At 36.7% G+C, this 25366-nt stretch overlaps 2 protein-coding genes across 2 annotated transcripts; both read left to right on the forward strand.

Moving 5' to 3' along the window:
* Positions 1–6898: 6898 nt before the first annotated feature.
* LOC111894440 (L-ascorbate oxidase homolog) lies at positions 6899–7600 on the forward strand (the record flags this gene model as incomplete). The annotated part of the gene is made up of 3 exons (XM_023890521.3): positions 6899–7015; positions 7107–7216; positions 7312–7600. Coding segments are annotated over 3 exons (516 nt in total), but the record flags the coding sequence as incomplete, so codon positions are not given.
* Positions 7601–7920: 320 nt separating this feature from the next.
* On the forward strand, positions 7921–8446 carry LOC111894441 (transcription factor LUX). The gene is made up of 2 exons (XM_052770806.1): positions 7921–7953; positions 8027–8446. The coding sequence occupies exons 1-2, from the start codon at positions 7921–7923 to the stop codon at positions 8444–8446; spliced, it is 453 nt and encodes a 150-aa protein (XP_052626766.1).
* Positions 8447–25366: the final 16920 nt, after the last annotated feature.

Below are 25366 nucleotides of genomic sequence, written 5' to 3' on the forward strand. Positions count from 1 at the left end.
CTAAGTCGATAGAAGCCTCACTTCCGATTAGAAGTCATCGCCATCTTCTTTTCAACTACATCGACCTTCGAATTTGACTTTCATTGGCCGTCGCCAACCACTACTGAAGCCTTGGAAATGATGTTGTCTGTCGCCTACTGCCATAGGTACATAAATTACTTTCGATTTTCAATCGTCGGCTGGATTTCGTATCCAATTATACAATGTATTTTTTTTCTTACCTTCTAAATTTTCTTCAAACAGAACTACGAGCTGACTTCCGATTTGAGGTTAGTTGGTGTCCATAATATGTTTTCCTACTATGAACTACCGACATAACGACTATTGTTTTCAGCCGCCGCTACCACCTTGCTTCACCATGGTGAAGATCGAAGGAGCATCAGTATCCAAGAACTATTCAGCTGTTCAACTGATATTTTGATTTCTTCAACATGGAAGGTAAACAATTTTCCTACTAGATAATTATCCATTTCCTTTGGTTATTCACTTCGTATCATGACTATTGTAACCTCCATCTCCCTCGCCATCTCTCCCAAGATGCTTTATATTAGCGATTATTCATTTATGGTGGCAATTGTTCAAATGATGGGTTTGAAGATGGGCTAACTAACTTCCACCTTCAACTTCAACTATAGGCTTCTATTTGATTTTCCCTTTTCTATCCTCGATATTATAGTTTTTTTAAGTAGATTTTTATCTATATTAAAGTGTTTTTTAGTTAAATTATTAGATTTCATGTATTAAAAACAAATTTCAAATAAAGGAAAGAAGTGAGAGAATGGTAATCACCTTCATGAAGTTTTAGGTATTATTCTCTTATGCTTACGTTTTCTGTTTATGCCTTCTTGTATGGTATGAACTCACCATCTCAATTGATCGCCTGAACTAAGGGGGAAGGATATAATATATATTTTGGTAAGAATATAATGTTCACATATCAAAAACTTCATATTTACATAGAAACCCCAATTTACATTTTGTTTTTTTTAAAATTGTAGGCACTTCGCCAATCTGATTGTATCTTTTAAGCAAGTTTTCAAGTCTAAAAGTCATGTGATTGATTAATCTGTAATCATAGCATGATTCAACTTGTGGAATTAATAGGTAGTTGACACTATATTTTAGACTATAATAGTTCGAAACTTTCTGGTGGAAGAAGGCTAATGAGTAGGGACACATTTTTAGAAAAAATATGGCCTTGAATACACTTAACTAAAATCGAAGAAATAGTCTACAAACTATTACTGCAAGAAATATCCTATACCAGTTGAGGGTTTTCAATGGAAGAGGGATCATTCCTGCTTCAAAATATGAAACTGCATAGAGCAAATCATGTACTATAAAATCTAACACTTAAAGCTTAATGGAACCAAAGTAAATTAGATGAGAACAACAGAGTTAAAATTTGATTGCCAAATGAAATTACTCCATTTTGGAATTACTGAAATAAAGTATGCATCAATATATTTAGTTGCCCGAATTTCCCTAATTTGAACATTATTAATTGATATCACTTTATGTGGTTGTTGTTTAAGGTGTTTGAAGATTAATCCCCTTTGAGTAATATTGTTTTCTTGTTGATCATAAGTCTGCTGTTTTTGGAGTACATACTGACACTACTAGAAAAACAACCTTTTACGACGCGCAATGCGTGTCGTAAAACGCTCAGAAGATGCACAAATGCGTGTCAAGGAAGGCCCTGTCATAACGAGAGACGACACGCTTTTGCACGTCGTCTATTTAGGACGCGCATTTATGACACGCATTTGCGTGTCATAAACTTCAATAACCATTTACGATATGCATTTACGACGCGTCTTTACGATACTCATTTACGCATAATACAAAAATATGTAAACAAATATTTACCAAAACAATCAATTTCATCCAATAACATCATGTCAAAAAACTATAATACATTGATATTAAGGGGATCTAATTGTGCATTGTTATAAAGAGGTTTTCCCTAACTATACGACCTAATACTACATTGCTATTAAGAGACAGCTTCTGCAATGTAATGCTATACAAACTAAAAAGATATATAGAAAGATGATAAACATCAAATTCCAACTAAGTAGAGTTGCATCTTTCCTTTCATAATTCTTTAAGACTAATGAACCCCTGCTCCGATATTTTTTGTGACCTGATAAAATAAAAGTCAAAAAAATAATATGCAAATAAATTTTTAGAAGAATCAAACATGGAATGTTAATTGTAAAAGACGAAATTACCCTTTTCTCCATCCATAGAATATGGGACCGCACTTGAGATATGATATTTGATCCATGTGGTGTTTCGGGGTCCAAATTTAAACCTGCTCTGCATTGAAAATATTTACATAGAGTTGTTATATAAATATTTTGTTAATCACACAATCACGTTTAGCTACCTGATATAACAAGTTGACCCCTAACAGAGTAAGGTCCTCCAAGAGTGAAGGCATCATAACATGGAAGGTCTCCCACACATCCCCCATAATGACAAAAAAAAAACATGTCAGCACTTTCAAAGCCAATAAATCCAAAATTTTCACCATATAAAGTGAATAATATATAAAATGAGAATGGCTCACATTAGCAGATTAAATTTATCATGATTGTTATCAAGATGAACCGATATGAATTCTCTTAGAACAACATCAACAACATATAAAACGAAAGAAGTTTTTTTTTTTAAAAAAGGTTACAAAAGAGAAAGTAAGATTGCAAAACTAATAAAAGATGTAAACATTTATACACACTTACAGCAGAGTGACTTTCGTTTTCCATACCATCAATAAAAGGTTCGAAATACTCTCCTAAATAAAAATGAGAAAAAAAGAGTGGAGGTTATTTAGTTGACTTTGAGTGGAGTATTAAGTAAGAATAGTAAAAAAAAAAAAAAGAGAACCTATAAACAATAAAGAACCTACCAAGTTTTATATAATCTATGATTGCATATTGAGGCTCTCCTTTGCTTCCTTCTTCTGCTACAGGAGTGTACATATAAACTAGACATGAATCATTGTCATCTAGAGTCAACAAATACTCCTTATTTTCAACACCATTGGACTACTATTCCATTTTCTCCTTAACCAACTGAAAAAAGCAACAAGTATTAATTAAGCCTTCTGTTGACAAGTCAAATTACACAGGGAAAAAAGGTATTTTATAGGGATCCTATGAATATCTAAAATTCGGTTGTTAGTGATGCCATTGAGTAAGGTTATGAGCCACCATTTTTGCTTAGTGGAAAAGGGTATTTTATTTGAAAAAAGGGGGCAATTTATAAGGCTGCACATGTTAAACAAATATTGTGAATAATATAACGTCTTAATACCACACATATCACAGCACCCCACTTTAAGTTCTTTGCATTACACCGTTGTACTTCAAAAAAAATATATCGAATTACAGCAATGTATAACGTCTTAATAACACACATATCTGAAGTATAATGCCATAACAGAGTTAAAAGTACCATGACATAAAGTAATTGTAACGTTTTCACTAACCTGTGGATATCTAAAACTTATAAGTTTTCCCAATTTTCCCCACGATTGGATCTATGCTGGCATTTTTCTACTGAAAGTATACCAAAAAAAAGGATAAGCTGATAAGACCTAAAACCTTTTTGAACTGTTAATGATTAATAATAACAATAGTTGCAACTTGACTAACCTTTTTCTTTATCAACTGTGTAGCAATTCTTATTATAAGTTTCCATTAGGCCACCTATGTCTTCTAAATACCAAACACAAAATCAGGTATTAGTTTTTATTACTAAGATGGATGACTACAATTCAATAAAAAAATTAGAAAGTATTTCTTGAAATCTGAAACCAAATATTATCAAAATCTCAATTTAAATGTAAATCAGTTGGTTAGCTTAGTTGCCATGACATAAAGAGCCTGATACACAAGAAGCCCAATCGGGTACACAACAGACTGTTTGTACATAAACAAATAAAAGGATGACATACCCAGAACATAAATATCTGCAGGTGGAGCAACATGTAACCAATCATCAAGATTCATATTACTAGAAAGGGATTTTCCACCAACATTCCATGTAGCTGCAAAAATATTGGACGGAAATTGAACACAATAATTGCTACTTTATTATTCAATATTCAAAATAAATGTTAAACTAACTTTTTTTTAAGCAGTAGAAGGTCCAGACAAACCTGTAGTTATGAACGTTTATAATCTGAGGGTGATCAAGATAAACTCTACTCTGTCTGGGATGCTCAGTAATCTTGCTTGATTTCTCTGTACATCCATGTGAATTGTGGAATTAAATGAATCACAGAAATATAGTTTGAGATTAAATTAATTTGATGGTTTTATGTTGCAGAATGGTTACCTGTTTAAGTCTTCTTGATAGCTGGTGGCTCCCTTTGAGAAAACTTATTCCTCCATTCGCCATCACCACCTATAATGATGGTAATAGGGTAAATATGTAATTTCTTAACCTTATATGTAAAGGCGACTATCCTGAACTCAATCCCATTGACTATATGAAAACCATGTATTTTCTCAAATTTTCATAAGCATAAAGATCAAGAAGCTTGTTATTAACCTCATCTGTTGCAATAGCTAGCAGCTGTCAAAGGCATTGTCAATTTATAGATCCAAGGGTAGATTTGGAAATACAAATTTATTTTGTAAAAAAAAAGTATGTTACAAATTTTGTAAGCTAGTCTATCAATTTATCTAATGTGAAGACGAGAAACAAGCACGTGCCAAGAACTGTCTGACATTCATCTTCATATTTTGCACCGTCGATAGCACCATCAATAAAACTATATAGTAGATCCAAGAATCTGTAAATAAAAAAAAAGTTCAAAAAACCGACGAATGAGAAAATTGAGAAAAGAGAAAATAAATAGAACACCTAGCATATGAATCATTAGGTGTTTGAAAAAGGACATGTTTGCTCAAGAACTGCTTTCTTTTCTGGTATGTTAGATCCTGAAGAGACTTTATGTCCCCCCTATTAAAAAAACGGTGGGTAAAATGGTCATTTACTCATATGGTATATATAATATGTTGCCGCTTTTTGCATTAAGCCAAAGATTATTGATATAATTTAATGTATTTTAGTGGTATGAAGTTAAATGTCTCTCTATAAGTCTAAGCACAAAAACGCCTTAATTATCTTTTAAACAGACTTGTTTCTGTTATTTGTATTTTGTGAGTAAAAAAACATTATAAGGTTGTCCACTTGATCTGCTTCCATTTCTGAGTTTTCCAATACAGGTACATAATCCTGTCAAGTTTCAACAAAAAAAAATTACCACGAGAAGAACATTATTCAAATAAGTTACAAATTATGAGAGTTCTAAGAACATTAATATATATATATATATATATATATATATATATATATATATATATATATATATATATATATATATATATATATATATATATATATAATTGGCCTTAACATCAATACATTTAATGGTATCTTGACCTTTAAAACAATGATTTCGTAGGTATATGGCCTCCTGTGACCAATCTGCAAGAAGTGAAGTATAAACTAGCTTTACATAAAAATATTTAAAAGCTCATTCTATTTATAAACAAGTTGATATTTTATTAGCTCTGTTTTTACATGTACAGTTACCGATACCTGGGATTTTACTTTTCTGTCACTTGTTTGGATTCAGGTTTGATGCAAACCTGAGACCAGAGACTAAAGTTCTGTTAGATCAATGCCAGGTGCCCTAGAGAGAATAAACCACAAGAAAAATGAGACAATAAATAGATATTATTAGGAGACACGACATCATCCTATTTCAAAAGATAAAAAACCTACAAATTTTATGTCCCATATTCATGGTAAGACCTCGTTTACCTATTTTTGTTAGATCTTAATGGCTATAAGCTTCTATATTCTTATCCAAAGCACATGTCTTTATGGCCTTTCTGAGATTGACATATCACACACCTAAGAAAATAGACACGTCAAAACACCCAACATATGTTATCGTTAGACTGATAATATATGATCATTGATTTAGATTTAATCTATAAATTATAAAGAATGGTCTTTTAGATTTCAAGAAACTCCCAGTAAATTTAAAAATCTCTTAGAAATTCTGATTTAGAGAATTACGCAGGCATGAAATTGGTTGTCGTTTCCAGTCCACATTAGTTTTTATACTTACAATCTTCCATAGAGAATGCATATGCCAGCACTGAGAACATCTCCACCTTTGACTCCTTTTTCAATGACCAAACCGCCTCGTACCAGCTCACAAGTGCAAAAACAGCAAATAAGATTCCAAAGTTAGTGAAGACAACCCCCTTCAAGTGCAAAAACAACAAATAATTCTTCAAAGTTTGGTCCAGGGAAATCCTCGTCTCAACTTCTTTTCTGGTGGCATTCTGGCACAATGCACAAACTTCCTAAATCTTATTTTAGATAGTATCATATCAATTATTAATATAAGCCAAGGTTACATAAAGAAGGCCTGTTTAAAACCAGTTCATGAATTGGAAAGCAATAGAAAATGATAATAATTACCCTTCATGGTTGTAAGTTAGCAAGGGCATTTTAGTCATTATAGTCATTATGGGTCTTCATTATAGTCAAAATGTTGTAAAAATGAATGATTTTAATAAACAACAAAAATGGAAAATCGAGAAAAATGAAAAAATGAATGGTTTTAAAAAACGTAGAAAACATAACCAAAGACCGAAACCAAAAAAAAACTGAAAAACCGAGTCGTTTTTAAGAAACAAAAAATATAACCGAAATAGTCGAACCATATCTATAAAAAAAAGCTTGAAAACTACCGAAACTAGAAATAAGAATTAAAGAAGAAACTAATAACAAAGGCACCGATAACAGGAGGGACTAAAGGACATACTCAGACAACATGGATCAGGCGATCTTTTGAACATTTTATCTTGGACTTTTTGCTTGGTTATGTGTCTTCTTTGTGAAGGCTGAAGACCCATACAGATTTTTTACATTTGAAGTTACATACGGACAAATTTCTCCTCTTGGTGTTTCACAAAGGGTAAGAGTCAACACACTTCTATTTATTGCACACTTCAAGATGATGATGATATCTTAACTTATAATCTCTTTTTTTTCTACCATTAATTTAGGGCATATTTATCAATGGGAAGTTCCCAGGCCCAACCATTTACTGTATCACCAACGACAATGTAATTGTCAATGTCATTAACAAGCTGGATGAGCCCTTTATTATCACCTGGTAAGTACTTTCCCTTGATTTGATTTTGTGTTCTTTTTTGCTTTCTATGATCATGGCTCATATGACTATATGAATTTCTATTTACTCTAGAATAGGAATTTTATCAAACAAAGAAAGACCTCATGGCAAGATGGAGTTTTGGGGACAAACTGCCCAATCCCACCAAACTCAAACTGGACATACCAAATGCAAATGAAAGATCAAATTGGAACCTATTCCTACTTCCCTTCAACCAAGATGCATAGAGCTGTTGGTGGTTTTGGAGCAATTAATATTCGAGCAAGAGTTGTGATTTTTGTCCCATATCTCAAACCAGTTGAGGAATTCACTTTACTCATCAGTGACTGGTGGAAATCAGATAAAAAGTTATTTTCTAATCATTAGTAATTGAGAGGAGTGAAAACGAAGTGGTAAGAGAAAATGTAAAATCACAAGGTTCTTCTTAGCTAAGACAAGGAGAGGTGAACGCAGAGGGGAAACTAGCAACACAAGACGAAGCCAACATAACAGATTGAGAATTTAATTTGGGATTATAAATGAAGTAGCCAACAAGTCGATTTAATTACCCATTTTGCAGTCTTTTAGGAGCTTTCAGGGTCTTCTTGAACCCTAAATTTCTCCAATCTTTGAATACTACTCCAAAATTGTTATCGAGGGCGTTTAATTCTTTGAGATCGTTTCAATTTACTTACCAATTTACTGCTATGGGAGAGGAAGTCAGAATTACCGACTTCAATGTCAGTGGTGGAGATGACAACGACCGAGTTTCAGAGTGGGAGGTCGGGTTGCCGAATTTCGATCTGACTCAAGACGGTTGTGGAAGCCAAGGATACCGTCGATCTGACTCAAGACAATTCCGATTCGAGGAGATTACAGAGAGTTGATAGCGGCGGCGCTAGCGGTGGAGCTGTAGGGGAAGCTGACTCCGCTTTGCGAGCTGATGATTCTTCCATAACGTTGTTGAAAAGGATTCGTTTGGTTTGGACTCCTCAGCTGCACAAGCGATTTGTGGAGATAGTTGGGCATTTAGGAGTGAAGAACGTTGTTACTAAAATGATTATGCAGATGATGAATGTTGAAGGATTGACCAGAGAGAACGTCGCCAGTCATTTACAGAAGTATAGGCTTTATGTAAAACGGATGCACGGATCATCTAACGAAGGGCCATATTCTTCCAATCCTTTGTTCACTTCCGCTATTGTTCCCAAGAGGTTTCACGATTCAAAGTAGAAGATATTACATAAAATTTTTGGGTAGAATTCAGAGATTGAGGGTACAAGAGAAACGGTCGTCATTCTTCTTCGGTAGAAATGTTCACGATTTTGTGTGGAATGAATGTGAAAAAAAGCCCTAGTTGTGAAAAAAGCCCTAGTTGCTTATCAGGAGGAACTAATGAACGCGCATTACTAAAAAAAATATAAAGCGACGTCCTTACACGACACACATTTTACGAAAGGTGCCCTCCGTGTTTTTTTTGCTATGACACTAATTTCAGGCACGCACAAATGCGTGCCCTTTATCCTTCAAATTTTAGAAGAGATGACATTATTTTTAGGGCGCACGCTTTTGCGTATCGTAAATCACTGCGTGTCATTGTTTGCACGTCATTAAAGGGTTGTTTTCTAGTAGTGTGAGTATCATGTAAGTAAATCATAAAGATCATAATAAAAATATAATTTAACTATAATCATAAAAATTGCCAAATAAAATCCGTATGGTCACATATTCACAAGGTTCTAAATAACGTTATGCATGACATGACGACAATGTCAAGTCTCAAGCTTTTTTGATCCATGACGAGCCATGTCATCTGTAAGACGTGACTTAAAGGTGGAAATTTTATATATAATTAAACGCAGCTATGACTAGCATAACCCTTATAGATTTAATATTTGCTACCGGTGAGAAGGTCTCATCATAGTCAACTCCGGGAGTTTGAGTAGAGCCCTTCGCCGCCAGTCGCGTCTTATATGTGTGTACTTTCCCATCCATGTCGGTCTTCTTCTTGAAGATCCATTTGCACCCGACTGTCTTATGACCCGGTACATTGTCAACCAAGTTCCAAACTGGATTGTCACACATGGACTGAATCTCGTTGTCGATAGCCTCTTTCCAATTCGCAGACTCCGGGCCTGCCATGGCTTCCTTGTAGTTGTTAGGTTCATCCAAATTTATTAGTGTACTATCAATAATAAATGTATCACCCTTAGCAGTTATACGGAAACCATACAATACCGGTGGAACACTAACTCTACTATCCTCTTGGCATATGAGTTCTTGCTCCTCGGGTTGAGCGCCAATGTTAGAGGTTCCTTCATCGTTTGATTCTTGAAGCTCTTCACGATCAATTTGCCTCCCACTTTCCTCTTGGCATATGAGTTCTTACCCTAAGAAAACTCCTCTCCTCGCAACAAAGACAACATTGTCACTTAGTCTATAGAAGAAATATCCAAAGGACTTCTGTGGATAAATGATGAAAATACACCGCTCACTACGAGGCTTGAGATTATCATGAGTCTATCATCTTATGAAAGCCTCGCAACTTAAAACCTTGATATGTGCCAACAAGGGAGTTGTCTCTAAGGCATACCCCCAGAATGAGATTGGTAACGAAGCTCGAGTTATCATGGAACAAACCATGTCCAACAAGGTTCGATTGCGCCTCTCAGCCACATCATTCAACTACGGTGTCCTAGGTGGCGTCAATTGTGAAACAACTCTGCATTCCTTGAGGTAGTCGTGGAATTCAAGAGTAAGGTACTCACCACCTCGATCAGAGCGGAGCATCTTAATTTTCCTGCCCAGCTCATTCTCCACTTCTTACTTAAACTCTTTGAACTTTTCAAAGGTTTCAGACTTGTGCTTGATTAAGTAGATGTAGCATACACATTTAGTTATTGTGTTTTGTAATAATATTATGAAATATTATACGATATTGATCGTTGAGTTCTAACAGATAGTTTTTACTAGAAATGAAGTAAAACTATGTTTAGAATCACTCAGAAAATATTGGAAGTCTTATGAGATTCCAATCAAATGTCAAATATTGAAATTTAACCAAAATATAAAATTTGAAATAAGTATAATTTTATTATTGAAAGTTGTAAAGAATCTCGTTAGAAACATTTAGGCGAAAACCTCATCGAAATCCGAGTTATAAAAAAAAAGTAATGACTAATCGAAGATCTGCAACAAAACTGACAAACATTATTTTGCCTAAAAAGTGAGTTTTCTATACACTACTTTTTAGCCTTAGTAATATAAATGAAAGTCGTAGTATTTATTAAACCGAAAATTTCTATAAAAAGAACGTCCAAATCTGACTTCATATGAGAAAGTTATGATTTTTCTAAGTTTCGGAATAGCAGTAGACAGCTAAAAACTCAAAATAAAGATCGAGTAATTTTTAGCCGACGCAACCTAAACGAGAATCGAAGGTCTCGTCAATAGTAGTACAACAATAAAAAGACAGACGAAAACGGACATCGGATGAAGAAGTTATGAATTTTTAACGGACTTTTCCTGTCCCGATCTGTTAAAAATATAATCATAACAATAAATCAAAACTAGCCAACAAAGTCTAAACAAAAGTTGTAAAACATAATTTTACCTACGTGTGCATATAAAGAACGTCAAAAACAGAGCTCGTATACGAAAGGTATGGATTTTTGAAGTTCGGGGCACAAAATTCAAGAAAAATCCCAAAATCTGAGGAATTTCGCATGGTCGGATGTCGGCCATGTCACCCTCGCTCACTGCATGTCGCGTGTCTGAATTGATGAGTCATCTGAGGCCAGCTGTCGACCTGTGTCGCACCCTCCTCGAACCAAAGGCTCGACCAACCAGAATCTGTCGCGTGCCTTCCACTTGTCTCGCCCTCGCACCCGCCACCTGCCCCCTTTGCATGCTCGCCAACTGCCTCCTTTGCATGTGAGCCACGCCCCTCCTTCTCCTCCTTTCGGATCTGAAGCCTCCCCTATATAAAGGGAGGTGCGAGATCTCTCGGTTTTGGTTAGAACTTCTCACATTTTTCATTCCTAAACCCTCTTTTAAGCTACTTAGCATCCCCCGAAGCCCCGAGATCATACCCAACACCCGAAACACGTTTCGAAGTGCCCGAAGAGCCCGAGATATTTAACTTTTTGGTTTGAAGTTCAACCCTCTCAAGGCCAGGTTTTCAAAATAGCTCCCGGTTTTCATCAAAGAAAGTTAATTATCGTACGAAGTGCTTCCCAAATTACTATTTTAACCTCCAATTAATTCACGGTGAGTTCAATATATAGGAAAAATTGTATGTTATGTATTATATGTGCTATGTGCTTTTCCATGTTATTATTTCATGTTATTATGGTAGCAAAGTTGTACCTCTGACCATGTGATCAGTGAAAGGACTTAGATTCACGACGGTATTGGTATGTAGCCTCTGGCCGTGTAGAGCATGCCTCGTAAGAGAATGACTTCTACCCCTATGGCATTGACAGAAGGTTAGATAGGGCTAAAAGATCTGAAATCTACCAAAATGTTTAATCAGAAAGTGTATGTCTTCTGTGCCATTTGTGTTGAAGCTTTATTGATGTAATCAAGTATTGAAATTGTTATGTCTCATTGATTGTATATCTTTGAATCAAATCATTGATTGATATGGAAAGCTTGTCACATGATTCATATATGCCTTTTTTGTTCCTTGTTCCGCTTTGCTTCTGCCATATTGAAGTATATATATGACATAACATTATATTGTATCTACTATTGAACTCACTAAGCATCATCGCTTATCCCTGTTAGTGTTTAATTATTGCAGGTAATAAGGATCCAATATAGTCATATACTAATAAAAGATTTTGAATAGTTTAAAGCTATTACTTTTTTTATTTAGTACTCATGTATGTATAAATTATAGTATCCTGGGAAGTTATGTAATTTATAAAACTTTGTAATAGTCGGTTTGTATCCAATCTTATGTAACCAAATTATCAATGTAAAATATTATTTATGAATATGCAAGTAGCATATTTTGGAGTAATATGATGTTGTTCAATTTTAGAGAGGGGTTCTCTCATTTGAAAGTGTGGGTCTTTTAGTAGATATACCCATATGTTTTATAATCATCGGTTAAAGTCACGTAGAAGCGGTTTGAATCCCTTGTGGCGGATCTAAAGGGCCCACACACATCGGTGTGTATGAGATCTAATAAACCCTCACCCATTTCACAAGTACCAGTGAAGGGTGATTTGGTCATCTTTCCAAGTAAACATGACTCGCACGTGTCATCGTCCCTAAGGTCAAATGACTCCAACACTCCATCCTTTTGGAGTTAGGCTATGCGCTTCTTGTTGACATGTCCAAGACGACAATGCCACAAGCACGCCTTATCCAAACCATTGGAAGAATCGATATGCAACACATCATTTCCTAAGTTGTCTACAACCATCACAGTTTCATATATACGATTACAAGGCAATGCTTCAAAATAGAAAGTACCATTAAAGAAAGCATTATTAGAACCAGTTCCATTATTGAATGAAAATCTAAAACCCTGTTTATACAAACCATGAGAAGAAATAATGTTTCGTGTCATTTCTGATGAATAGTAACAATTATTCAAATCTAAACCTAACCCACTACTAAGCACTAAAGAGTAAACTCCAATCTTGGTGACAGGCAACGCTTTCCTATTCCCCATGATCAAGTTTATCTTCCCATACTCCACATCCCTACTTCTTCATAGACCCATCAAATTAGAACAAATGTGAAAACCAGATCTTGTACCGAGGACCCAAGACATAGCATGTGATGAGTTATTCGATAGAATACTATAAATACCTACGAAGGAGGGCTTTATCTTCCCATCCTTGATGTCCTACAGGTAGTTTGGGCAGCTTCATTTCCAATGCCCTTTGTCGTGGCAGTGGAAGCACTTTGCATCCTTCGGGTTTGAAGAGGGAGCAGTAGGACCAGCTTTCGTTCCACTAGAAGAGGTACCATCGTGGGACTTTCCCTTGTGGCTCTTAGAAGGAGCCTTCGTCTTCTTTCCCTTTCATTTCCCAATAGCCAAGACGGGGGCATCAACAACATGAGTAGATGCAATAGATTTACCTTTCAGACTACTCTCAGCAGTTATTAGAAGGCCTTGAAGCTTGCTCAGAGTGACCTCCTCCTTGTTCATATGGTAGGTCATATGAAACTGGTCGTAACAAGGAGGCAACATGTCTAGAATGATATCTATGGCCAACTCGTCATCGAAGTTAACATTTAACCTTAGCAAGCGGTCCACGTATCTCTACATTTTCTGTAGGTGGGCCGTGATGGACTCTCCACCCTTCATTTTGGTAGTGGTCATCGCAGCGATGATCTCATACCGTTCTTGCCTAACACTTTGATGGTACCTTTCCATAAAATCTTGGCGCATCTCGTAGGGATAGTAGTCCTCGTAGGACTTTTGGAGTTCAGTAGTCATTTTTGCGAGCATGATGCAATGAACCTTTGTAGCATCTCGATCATGAGCCTCGTAGGCAACAATCTCTTCGGGAGTATCACTGTTCCCATTAACCTCCTTCAGCTCCTTGTCGAGAACACACTCCTTGTCCTCGTAGCGGGTGACCATTCGGATATTGCGGATCCAATAATTGAAGTTGGACCCATCAAAAATCTACCCTCCCAAACAAGTTCATGAGTGAGAATGATCCGGAGGGGTTTGAGCCAGAAGCGTTGTTGGTTGAAGTAGACACCTGAAAAAAAAAGAGACAAAGTTCGATTAGATAAGAATCCCCAATTTAACACCCAAATGAAAAATTAGGGCTAGCACCCAACACAATTATTTACAATTTAGAAGAGGGATGTTTTAATCTAATTGAAAATAATTTGAAGGTAATTGAATGATGATTAAGTTTTAAATGAATTAAAATTCCTAGATTCTTTTGAGATTCAGTAAACTTTTAAATGGCTTGTTTAAATCTCGATATGCCCTTCAAGTTTGTGACTAGGATACCGAGGATCACAAACAAGGTGTGAATAACCATGCAAATGTACTTGGTACTCTCGATGTCATTTACCACCTAATCAATGTGCCAGTTAGCCACACACTCTCCATTGATCTATGATAAATATCGAGCTTCCCTTTGCCACCTATGCTGGTATTACATCCCCAAAATCTTGGCCAGAAAAGACCGATTTCATTTATGCTTTTTAAAATAATTTCAGAGTAAATCCTTTTGATTTAAAAGAGTTGCGGAATTTGTTCTCAAAACAAAATATGATAAAATAAAATTTATCAAAGCATTTCATCAAGAGATGCATTTTCATTATATAATCAAAACTCGGGATGTCATGTTCCGATACAGACCATAAAGCATAAACGATAACATTACAAGTCATTCAACAAATATATACATATACAGACTTGTAAACAAAACAACTTGATGATTCATCCATCTTATGCCCTTGCACCACTTCCTATACTACAAATAAAACTGAGTGGGTTAGGCTTGGGAGCCTGGTGAGCATTTAGGGTTTTCAACCCACAATAAATAATTATATTTAATTTCACCAACCAACAGTATCCCGATTACCCATTCCCGTTATCCTCACTTTACATCCCTAAAACAACATCTATCTCAAGGGACCTAATCTAGGATTTTCATCGGGACGGACATTACTACTAAGGGGTTTCCTCAACAATAGATATCCTAAAGGCAACCATGAGAGGGATAGAGTACACCGGTGAACACATCGTTCACAACACCTATGGGTTATGAACCTGCTAGCGTTCTACATGACTGTCTAGAAAGAGTCTGTGGTCGTTATCCATACTCTGCTGAAGAACTAGATCAACAACAGCAACATCGAGGCCTCTCATCTGTTTATTACACACCAACTATCTACCCATGTTCTGCCCAACATACTAGTAGATAAAAATATATATTTTTATACATAGTTTAAAACCTGTATAACATTCTCATTCAATACATATTCCACATAACAGATGAGGCACACCCACATAACATGTATTTCATAGAGAATAAATCAGATCTATGAGATAGAAAAAAGTGAATATACATTCACACACATAACCACAAAATTATACACATAACACGTATTTCGTATAAAATACTTCATAATTATGCGTTAGAAGAAAGTAACTACACACTCACTTGATCAGAAGATGATTGGACAGCACTACGACTCGTAGAAGTAGTATTCTTCGGTAGATCTGGAAGATCTTCACAAAAACCGGGCTCCTCGCGGGCAGAGCTTCGGCTCGGGAATCGCACTTCTCGGAATATTCGGGGCTTCGGGACTTGCTTCGGGGCTCAGGATTGTTACCGGGGCTTCGGGATATTTCTGGCACACAAAACGATGCAAAACGGGAGAAAGAGAAGAGAAAATGAGCAAATGAGCCGGCTGCCCCTCGCATCCCTTTTATAGGAGGCTGATGCCTCGTAGTACGCTGGGTGTACTCCTCCGAAATCGTCATTGCATGCGTCATCTGAAGAACTCGAGTGCGATGGTCGTCATGCTTCGCTGTACGTTGGGCGTACGCCAGTACGCTGGGCGTACTTCGGATAAGTCCGATGACTCCCCTTCGGATAATGTCGGATTTAATAATTAAATTTATATATTAATTATTTAATAAACTTCAAAAATTCATATCTTCTTCATAAGAACTCCGTTTTTGACGTTCTTTATATCCATGCGTAGGTGAGAGTACGCTCTACAACTTTCATTTAGACTCCGTCAGCAAATTTTGAATTTATTTTTATTATTTATTTTTTTAGTAGGCCGGGACAGGAAAACTTCGTTATAAATTCATAACTTCTTTATCCGACATCCATTCTCGCCTATCTTTTTATCGCTTCGCTACCACTAACGAGATCTTCGATTCTCGTTTAGATTGTTTCGGCTAAAAACTGCTCGATCTCAAATCGAGTATTCGGGCTGCATACTGCTAAGTCGAAACTTCAGAAAAGCATAACTTCCTCATACGAAGTCAGATTTGGGCGTTCTATATATATTCGGAAACCTCGTTTCGGCAATTACAATTTTATGTAAAGATATCGAGCTTATTTTATACTTAAATTTTGACGCTTATTTTTATTCTTAATTAATCAAATCACATAATTAAGCAATTAAGCACAAAACACATAGTACTCAAATAATACACTTCTATTATTTCAAAACGGGTTACAAAGGTTAACCTAGACTATTATATCAACATTAATGACAAGCCCAGAAACACAGGCGTTACAATTCTCTCCACCTTAGAATGATTCCGTCCCCAGAATCACACATCAACAAACAAATGCGGATAGCGACCCATCATGTCACTCTCCGTCTCCCAAGTGAGATTCGGCCCATTCATGTGTTTCCATCAGACAAACACTAACTCGACCATCTTGCGTTGCAACTTCTTAGTCTTTCGGTCAACGATTGCCTATGGTTCTTCAATCAACCTTTTGTTCTCATCGATTCTCAACTCCCAAAGTGGAATCATGTCGGGAACTTCTCCCGTGAACTTCCTCAAATAACACACATGAAAAGTGTTATGAATTCCATTCAGTTCTTCTGGTAGTTCGAGCTTATAAGCTTGGTTCCCAATCCTCTGAAGAACTTTAAACGGTCCAATAAACCTTGGACTTAATTTTACCCCTTTTACCAAATCTTATAAGTGCCTTCCACGACGAGACTTTAAGCAAAACCGAATCTCCAAGTTCAAAAGTCATCGGTCTTCGCTTGTTGTCAGCATAGCTCTTTTGATGATCCTAGGCTACTAACATTCTTTCCCTAATTATTTTCAACTTTTCAGCAGTTTGGTGGACTATCTCCGGTCCCATAAATTGCTTTTCCCCAACCTCAAGCCAACAAGACGGCGTACGACACTTCTGTCCATACAAAGCTTGATAAGGTGCCATCTTTATGCTCGAGTGGAAACTATTATTGTAGGAAAATTCTACCAAAGGCAAATGTTCATCCTAGTTGCCTTGGAATTCCAGGGTACATGCTCTCAGCATATCTTCAAGTGTTTGTATCGTTCGTTCGCTCTGACCATCAGTATGCGGATGGTAAGCTGTACTTAAACACAACTTGGTACCCAATTCCTCTTGTATACTTTTCCAAAACCTCGAGGTGAAACGGCTATCACGATCCAAAACAATTGTTAATGGAACACCATGAAGCCTCATAATTTCCTTTACGTAAGAATTCGCAAGCTTATCCATAGACCATTTCTCTTTGGCTGCTATGAAATGCGCACTCTTAGTGAATCGATCAACGACCACCCAAATCATGTCGTGACCACTCTTTGTTCTGGGTAGTTTAGTGACAAAATCCATAGCAATGTCTTCCCATTTACCCATAGGCACAGGTAAAGGTTCTAAAATCCCGTACGGTTTCTGATGTTGTGTCTTTACTCTCGCACAAGTCACACACTCAGCCACATACTTTGCAACATCAAGCTTCATCGTTGGCCACCAGTAGTAGGGTTTCAGGTCCCTATACATTTTAGTGCTACCAGGATGAATCGAGTACATGGTCTTGTGAGCTTCTTCCATCAGAAGGTCTTTGACTCCTCCTGTCTTAGGTATCCAAATCCGATCTTGGAACACCTTCAGTCCATGACTGTTTATACCGAACACCAACGTTTTGCCCAAACGTTCCTCCTTTCGGTCATTTTTCTCAGAAGCTTCCTGTTGAGCTTTCTTTATACTTTCCACAATGGTCGAGACAACTTCAATTTTCAATGCTCTTGGCCTCTTGCTTTCTAGATTGACTTTCCGACTGAGAGCATCAGCCATAACATTTGCTTTACCGGGGTGGTAAAGTATCTCACAGTTGTAGTCCTTAAGTAACTCTAGCCAGCGTCGTTGCCTCATATTCAATTCCTTCTGATTAAAGAGATATTGGAGACTCTTATGATCAGTAAAAAGTTTTCACTTCGTGCCATAGAGGTAATGCCTCCATATTTTCAGAGAGAAAACTACCGCTGCCAACTCCAAATCATGAGTCGGGTAGTTCTTTTCATGCTCTTTCAATTGTCGAGATGCATATGTGATCACCTTATCTCTTTGGGTCAAAACACAACCCAATCCAACCCCAGACGCATCGCTATAAACAACGAAGTCTTCAACTCCATTGGGTAGAGAAAGTATCGGTGCCTCACATAGTTTCTTCTTTAGCTTCTCGAATGCTTCTTTATGCTTATCACTCCAAGCATAGGTAGCTCATTTGTGGGTTAAAGCTGTCAATGGACTAGAGATCGAAGAAAAGCCTTGGATAAACCTTCGGTAATATCCGGCTAATCCTAAAAAGCTTCAGATCTCCGTGGGACTTTTCGGTTGTTCCCACTTCATCACAGCTTCAATCTTTGCTGGATCAACCATTATCCCTTCTTGGTTGACCACGTGACCCACGAATTGGACTTCTCGAATCCAAAAATCACATTTGGAGAATTTTGCATACAACTTCTCCTTCTTCAAAACTTCTAACACTTCTCGCAAGTGTCTGCCATGCTTCTCTTGGCTTTTCGAATAAATCAGAATGTCATCTATGAACACTATCACAGATTTATCCAGGAACGGATTACAAACCCGATTCATTAAATCCATGAATGTTGCTGGAGCATTGGTTAGTCCAAATGACATAACCAAAAACTCGTAGTGTCCATATCGTGTTCTGAATGCAGTCTTCCCAATATCCTGCTCTCTTACTTTTAGCTGATGATATCCTGACCTTAGATCGATCTTCGAGAAATAGCTCAAACCTTGCAATTGATCAAACAGGTCATCAATCCTCAACAACGGGTATCTATTCTTTATTGTTGCCTTATTCAGCTCTCTGTAATCAATGCACATCCTCATACTTCCATCTTTCTTCTTTACGAATAACACCGGAGTTCCCCCAGGGCGATGAACTAGGTCTAATGAAACCTTTGTCCAATAACTCCTGAAGTTGCATCATCAGCTCCTTCATCTCCGTCAGTGCTAATCGATAAGGTGCTTTTGCTATTGGCGTCGTCCCTGGTAACAAGTCTATTCTAAACTCCACTTGTCTATCAAGCGGTAATCTAGGAAGATCTTCGGGAAATACTTCCGGATAATCACATACGACAGGAATATTCTGCATCACCTTCTTTTCCTTCTTAGCATCGATCACGAATGCTAAATATGATGTACACCCCTTGGTCAAACACTTTCTGGCTTTCATTAGGGAAATGATTCTAGAATTTACTCTGCGTTTATCTCCATACACCATAAACGACTCTTTCCCAGGCGGGTTTACCTTTACAATCTTCTTCTTGCACAATATCTCGGCGTCATTGGCGCTAAGCCAATCCATTCCCAACACGATGTCGAAATCATTGAGTTCTATAGGCAATAATTCCTCGCAGAACTTATTCCCATTCAAGTCAATTAAGATGTTTCTCATACGACGGCTAATAGGTACAAACTTGCCACTAGCAACTTCGACTAATAAAGCATTATCTAGTCTATCAACAGGCAAAGCTAGTTTCCTACCAAATTCATGCGAAATAAAGGAGTAGTTGGCTCCAGAATCAAATAAAATTTGGGAAGGCAGTTCGTTTACGAGAAAGGTACCTGAAGCGACATCAGCTTCGTCTTTAGCAGCTTCCAGTGTCATCTGGAATGCTCTCGCCTTCGGCTTTGGTGGAATGTTGGGTCTAGCTTCCTCCTTCTTCTTCGGGCAGTCCCTCGACATGTGTCCCTCCTCATCACAACCATAACAAACTTTCTTAGCGAGGGTGCATTCATTGGCATAGTGCCCTGGCTTTCCACATTTGTAGCATGTGGCCGCTACCTCACATTTTCCATGATGCTTCTTCTTACATTTGTCGCATTTCGTTGGCACTAGGTACGAAAATAACTTCATTTTCTCAGTGAATGCAGTAGCATAGTCATCTATGCTCATCCTCCCCTTCTTCAAGTTTTGGAACTCATTGTTCAGATCAATCATATCTATCTCTGAACAATACTGTACCCTTAATTGTTCCAAGAACTCTTCCCATGACATTTTCAGGGCTTCTCCTCGTGGCATAGTATCTGCCAACAACTTCCACCAACTCAAGACTCTAGTCTTCATTTGTCTAATTGCAAAGATAGTCTTCTGTTTGTTGCTACAGTCGCAACTTTCAAATACCATCTCCATTTTGGAGATCCAATCCATAATCTCAACAGGCTTCGGGCTTCCAGAAAGACTTGGCGGCTTGGCGCCCAAGAAGTTCTTGTACATTCGCCCATCCTTGTTGTTTCCCTTTTCCGGGTCGTTCCTTCATTCTCCTTGAGTCCCAACTTGACTCATAATGCGACTATTGTTTTCTTCTTCTGATTGTTCGGGAATCAATTCGGGTTCCTCAATAGGTATGATAGGTTCGTCCTTATTATTATGCAACATCTGTCGCATCTCATCCCTTTGTTCGGCTACCATAGCCCGAATCATGGCTTGCACCCCAGCCATTGTTATTGGTTTTGGTGCTGCTGCTACAATAGGTATTTGCTCAATCACTGGCGGTTGATTCCTGTTTTCATCCGCGTTTCCAACGCCACTCCTTGTTCTTACCATTTTTGATCTGTACACCAAATAAGGTGAAATTAGATCCTCCTTCATGATAATATATTCAAATCATCCTTATCACTCCGAAATGTTTGCATGTTAGTTCTAATACCGTAGACATACGCTTAGAATCCTACACACATAAGGTTTCCAGATCCGGTCGGCAACAGACCATAGATCCGAACAAATATTCTCATATATGGCAACATATAACATTTAGCTCATCAAAGCATTTTTAGGCAACTTTCCTAAAATAAACTAGTGCTCTTGTCTAAAATTTAACAGACACACATCGCACAATCTTCACTTAGCATTCTAAGTTTAAGTCTAGAAATCCTTCAAATTCCTAGATCGCTTAAATTAATGCTCTGATACCAACTGTGACATCCCCAAAATCTCGGCCAGAAAAGACCGATTTCATTTATGCTTTTTAAAATAATTTCAGAGTAAATCCTTTTGATTTAAAAGAGTTGCGGAATTTGTTCCCAAAACAAAATATGATAAAATAAAATTTATCAAAGCATTTCATCAAGAGATGCATTTTCATTATATAATCAAAACTCGGGATGTCATGTTCCGATACAGACAATAAAGCATAAACGATAACATTACAAGTCATTCAACAAATATATACATATACAGACTTGTAAACAAAACAAGTCGATGATTCATATATCGTATTCCCTTGTGCCACTTCCTGTAATACAAATAAAACTGAGTGGGTCAGGTTTGGGAGTCTGGTGAGCATATAGGGGTTTCAACCCACAATAAATAATTATATTTAATTTCACCAACCAACAATATCCCGATTACCCATTCCCGTTATCCTCACTTTACGTCCCTAAAAAAACATCTATCTCAAGGGACCTAATCTAGGATTTTCATCGGGATGGACATTACTGCTAAGGGGTTTCCTCAATAATAGATATCCTAAAGGCAACCATGAGGGGGATAGAGTACACCGGTGAACACATCGTTCACAACACCTACAGGTTATGAACCTGCTAGCGTTCCACAGGACTGTCTAGAAGGAGTCTGTGGTCGTTATCCATACTCTGCTGAAGAACTAGATCAAAAACAACAACATCGAGGCCTCTCATCTGTTTATTACACACCAACTATCTACCCATGTTCTGCCCAACATACTAGTAGATAAAAATATATATTTTTATACATAGTTTAAAACCTGTATAGCATTCTCATTCAATACATATTCTACATAACAGATGAGGCACACCCACATAACATGTATTTCATAGAGAATAAATCAGATCTATGAGATAGAAGAAAGTGAATATACATTCGCACACATAACCACAAAATTATACACATAACACGTATTTCGTATAAAATACTTCATAATTATGCGTTAGAAGAAAGTAACTACACACTCACTTGATCAGAAGATGATCGGACAACACTACGACTTGTAGAAGTAGTATTCTTCGGTAGATCTGGAAGATCTTCACAAAATCCGGGCTCCTCGCGGGCAGAGCTTCGGCTCGGGAATTGCACTTCTCGGGATCTTCGGGGATTCGGGACTTGCTTCGGGGCTCGGGATTGTTACCAGGGCTTCGGGATATTTCTGGCACGCAAAACGATGCAAAACGAGAGAAAGAGAAGAGAAAATGAGCAAATGAGCCGGCTGCCCTCGCATCCCTTTTATAGGAGGCTGAGGCCTCGCAGTACGCTGGGCGTACTCCTCCGAAATCGTCATTGCATGCGTCATCCGAAGAACTCGAGTGCGAGGGTCGTCATGCTTCGCTGTACGCTGGGCGTACTTCGGATAAGTCCGATGACTCCCCTTCGGATAATGTCGGATTTAATAATTAAATTTATATATTAATTATTTAATAAAATTCAAAAATTCATATCTTCTTCATACCAACTCCGTTTTTGACAATCTTTATATCCACGCGTAGGTGAGACTACGCTCTTCAACTTTTGTTTAGACTCCGTCGGCAAATTTTGAATTTATTTTTATTATTTATTTTCTTAGTAGGCCGGGATAGGAAAACTTCGTTATAAATTAATAACTTCTTTATCCGACATCCATTCTCGCCTATCTTTTTATCGCTTTGCTACCGCTAACGAGATCTTCGATTCTTGTTTAGATTGTTTCGGCTAAAAATCGCTCGATCTCAAATCGAGTATTCGGGCTGCATACTGCTAAGTCGAAACTTCAGAAAATCTTAACGTCCTGATACGAAGTCAGATTTGGGCGTTCTATATATATTCGGAAACCTCGTTTCGGCCATTACAACTTTATGTAAAGATATCGAGTTTATTTTACACTTAAATTTTGGCGCTTATTTTTATTCTTAATTAATCAAATCACATAATTAACCAATTAAGCACAAAACACATAATACTCAAATAATACACTTCTATTATTTCAAAACGGGTTAAAAAGGCTAACCTAGACTATTATATCAACATTAGTGACAAGCCTAGAAACACAGACGTTACAGCTGGTCCCAAATTAGTGTGCTGGTTCACCACACACGCTCCACTACCGACTCGGCAGGGTGCATAGTGTAATTTTATAGTATAGCATCATTTTTCACATTTTTCCTAAAGTAACTAAGATTGAGAATTTATAAAATAATTTAGTTACTTAATAGATCATTATACTTATTAATGATGAATTAGTTGCCCTATCCTACCCGTTCGGCTAACGACCCTCCACTAGTCAAGAGTACAGTGGGTAAGAGTGGATACCCAATGACGGTCATTTTATAGGCCGCTTCCTTAAACATCCTTTATAGATTAGCTTCGTGAATGAGGCCTAATAACGGTAAGACTATCTTATCTTATATATATATATATATATATATATATATATATATATATATATATATATATATATATATATATATATATATATAAATCTTTTAATATTATAATAGTATAAGGGTGTATTTTAAACGTTTCAAAATACTAGGGTTTTAATCAAATTTAAAATTTTAGAAAATTAATACCTTTTAATTTTATAATCTTAAATATTAAAACTTTGATTTAATAATTATCAAAAATTAAACAATTAATTTGAATTATTAAATCTTGAAGGATTATCCACTAAATTATACAATTAATTTAACCTAATCCCCTTATCCCCTAAAATTCGAAATTTTTTGGATGGGATAATTCAAAATTTTTTAATTATCTATGTAAACAATTAAAGGGATAATTACAAAAGATGGCATTATCCTAATCCTTTAAATATTGGAATCTAATCTTGGGGGATAAGCCATTTTTGAAAACCCTAGGGTTGGACGACCCTAATTTCGAATTTTTAATGCCAAAGGAAAGGGTTCAAGAAACCCTAACAAAATTCGAAAACTAGGGTTTTGGAACCCTAATTTCGAAAATCCAAGCCCTAGGGTTTATTTTCCATAAACCTCAATTTTTCAAGTTCATACTTTTGTATCAAATCCAATTGAAAAGAAAAACCAAAGGCTCTGATACCACTACTGGGTTTTATACAAACAATCCTATGTGTGCATGCAACCCTAATTTGGATCTATGTTTTCACTATTAGACATACAACAAATGAACACAAAAGAAAACCCTAGCATGCATCTAATATTTCTAAATTCACAAAAAAGGGATTAGAATACATACCTTTGTTTCTATATAGTAATAACAACTAAGTCTTGAAGTTCCTTTGCTCTTGAGAACAAGTACCACAAATGTAGTACCACTAATGGCTCACAAACACACAAGAGTGAAAGGATAAATATAAGAGAGAGGAGAGAATGTAAATTGCTTTAGAAATCATCTCTTCTAGGTTTTCTCAAGAGGTGGTTCGAAATCTTAAGCCTAGGGGTCCTATTTATACTTGAGGTCAGCTAGGGTTTCAGTGTGAAAACCCTAATCCCATCGCTTAGGGTATAAACAAGTACATGGAGCTCCTTGCCTTAAGAATTGGACAAAAACTCCTAGATCCTTATAGGATTTTCGGCCCAATGGTCCAAATCCTCAACTATCAAATAATTACAAAACAATCCCTGTACTTTTAATCAGTTCCTTTAATCCCAAAATTAATTCCAAATTAATTTTTGATTAAATACTAATTAATAATATGATTCCAAATTAATATATTATTCATATAATATATTAATAAATCATATTTATCCCCCAATTTATTATTCTTAATAATAAATCAACCTCTCTCCTCGACAGTCATCCTGTCTAGTCACTAGTGTGAAGGCAACCCAAAAGGACCATGCTACTATCGGGTCAAGTACATCCCATTTATAGTTATGGGCTTAGACACCTAATACAACATTAAGTTGGCAACTTTATGTGCTAAAAGGGCTTTAGGAGAGTCTTGGAGTTCAGATGTAGGAAATGGTTGAGTTTTGGAGCATTGCATGAAATTTGGATGTCTTTTCTTCAATTTTGGACCTACATGAGATCTAGACATGTATTGGAAAAATATGTCTTAAGAGCATCGACTTTTTAGTGTATTAAGAGGTGATAAGACCTTCTGGTAAGTTAGAGTTTAAGGCTTAATGGATTAAAGACTTAAAAGTTTGATTTTTGGCCTCAGACTATTCTTACGACGTGAGACACAAGGTCTCA

This window comes from Lactuca sativa, chromosome 4, assembly GCF_002870075.4.
Source record: "Lactuca sativa cultivar Salinas chromosome 4, Lsat_Salinas_v11, whole genome shotgun sequence".
NCBI classification, from domain to species: Eukaryota; Viridiplantae; Streptophyta; class Magnoliopsida; order Asterales; family Asteraceae; genus Lactuca; species Lactuca sativa.

What these genes read in the sequence shown, in the direction of transcription:
- LOC111894441 (XM_052770806.1), top strand. Translation starts at nt 7,921, where the DNA reads ATGGGAGAGGAAGTCAGAATTACCGACTTCAAT. An exon ending in TCAGAATTACCGACTTCAAT is followed by an intron (nt 7,954 to 8,026) that starts GTCAGTGGTGGA and finishes ATCTGACTCAAG; the next exon opens with ACGGTTGTGGAAGCCAAGGA.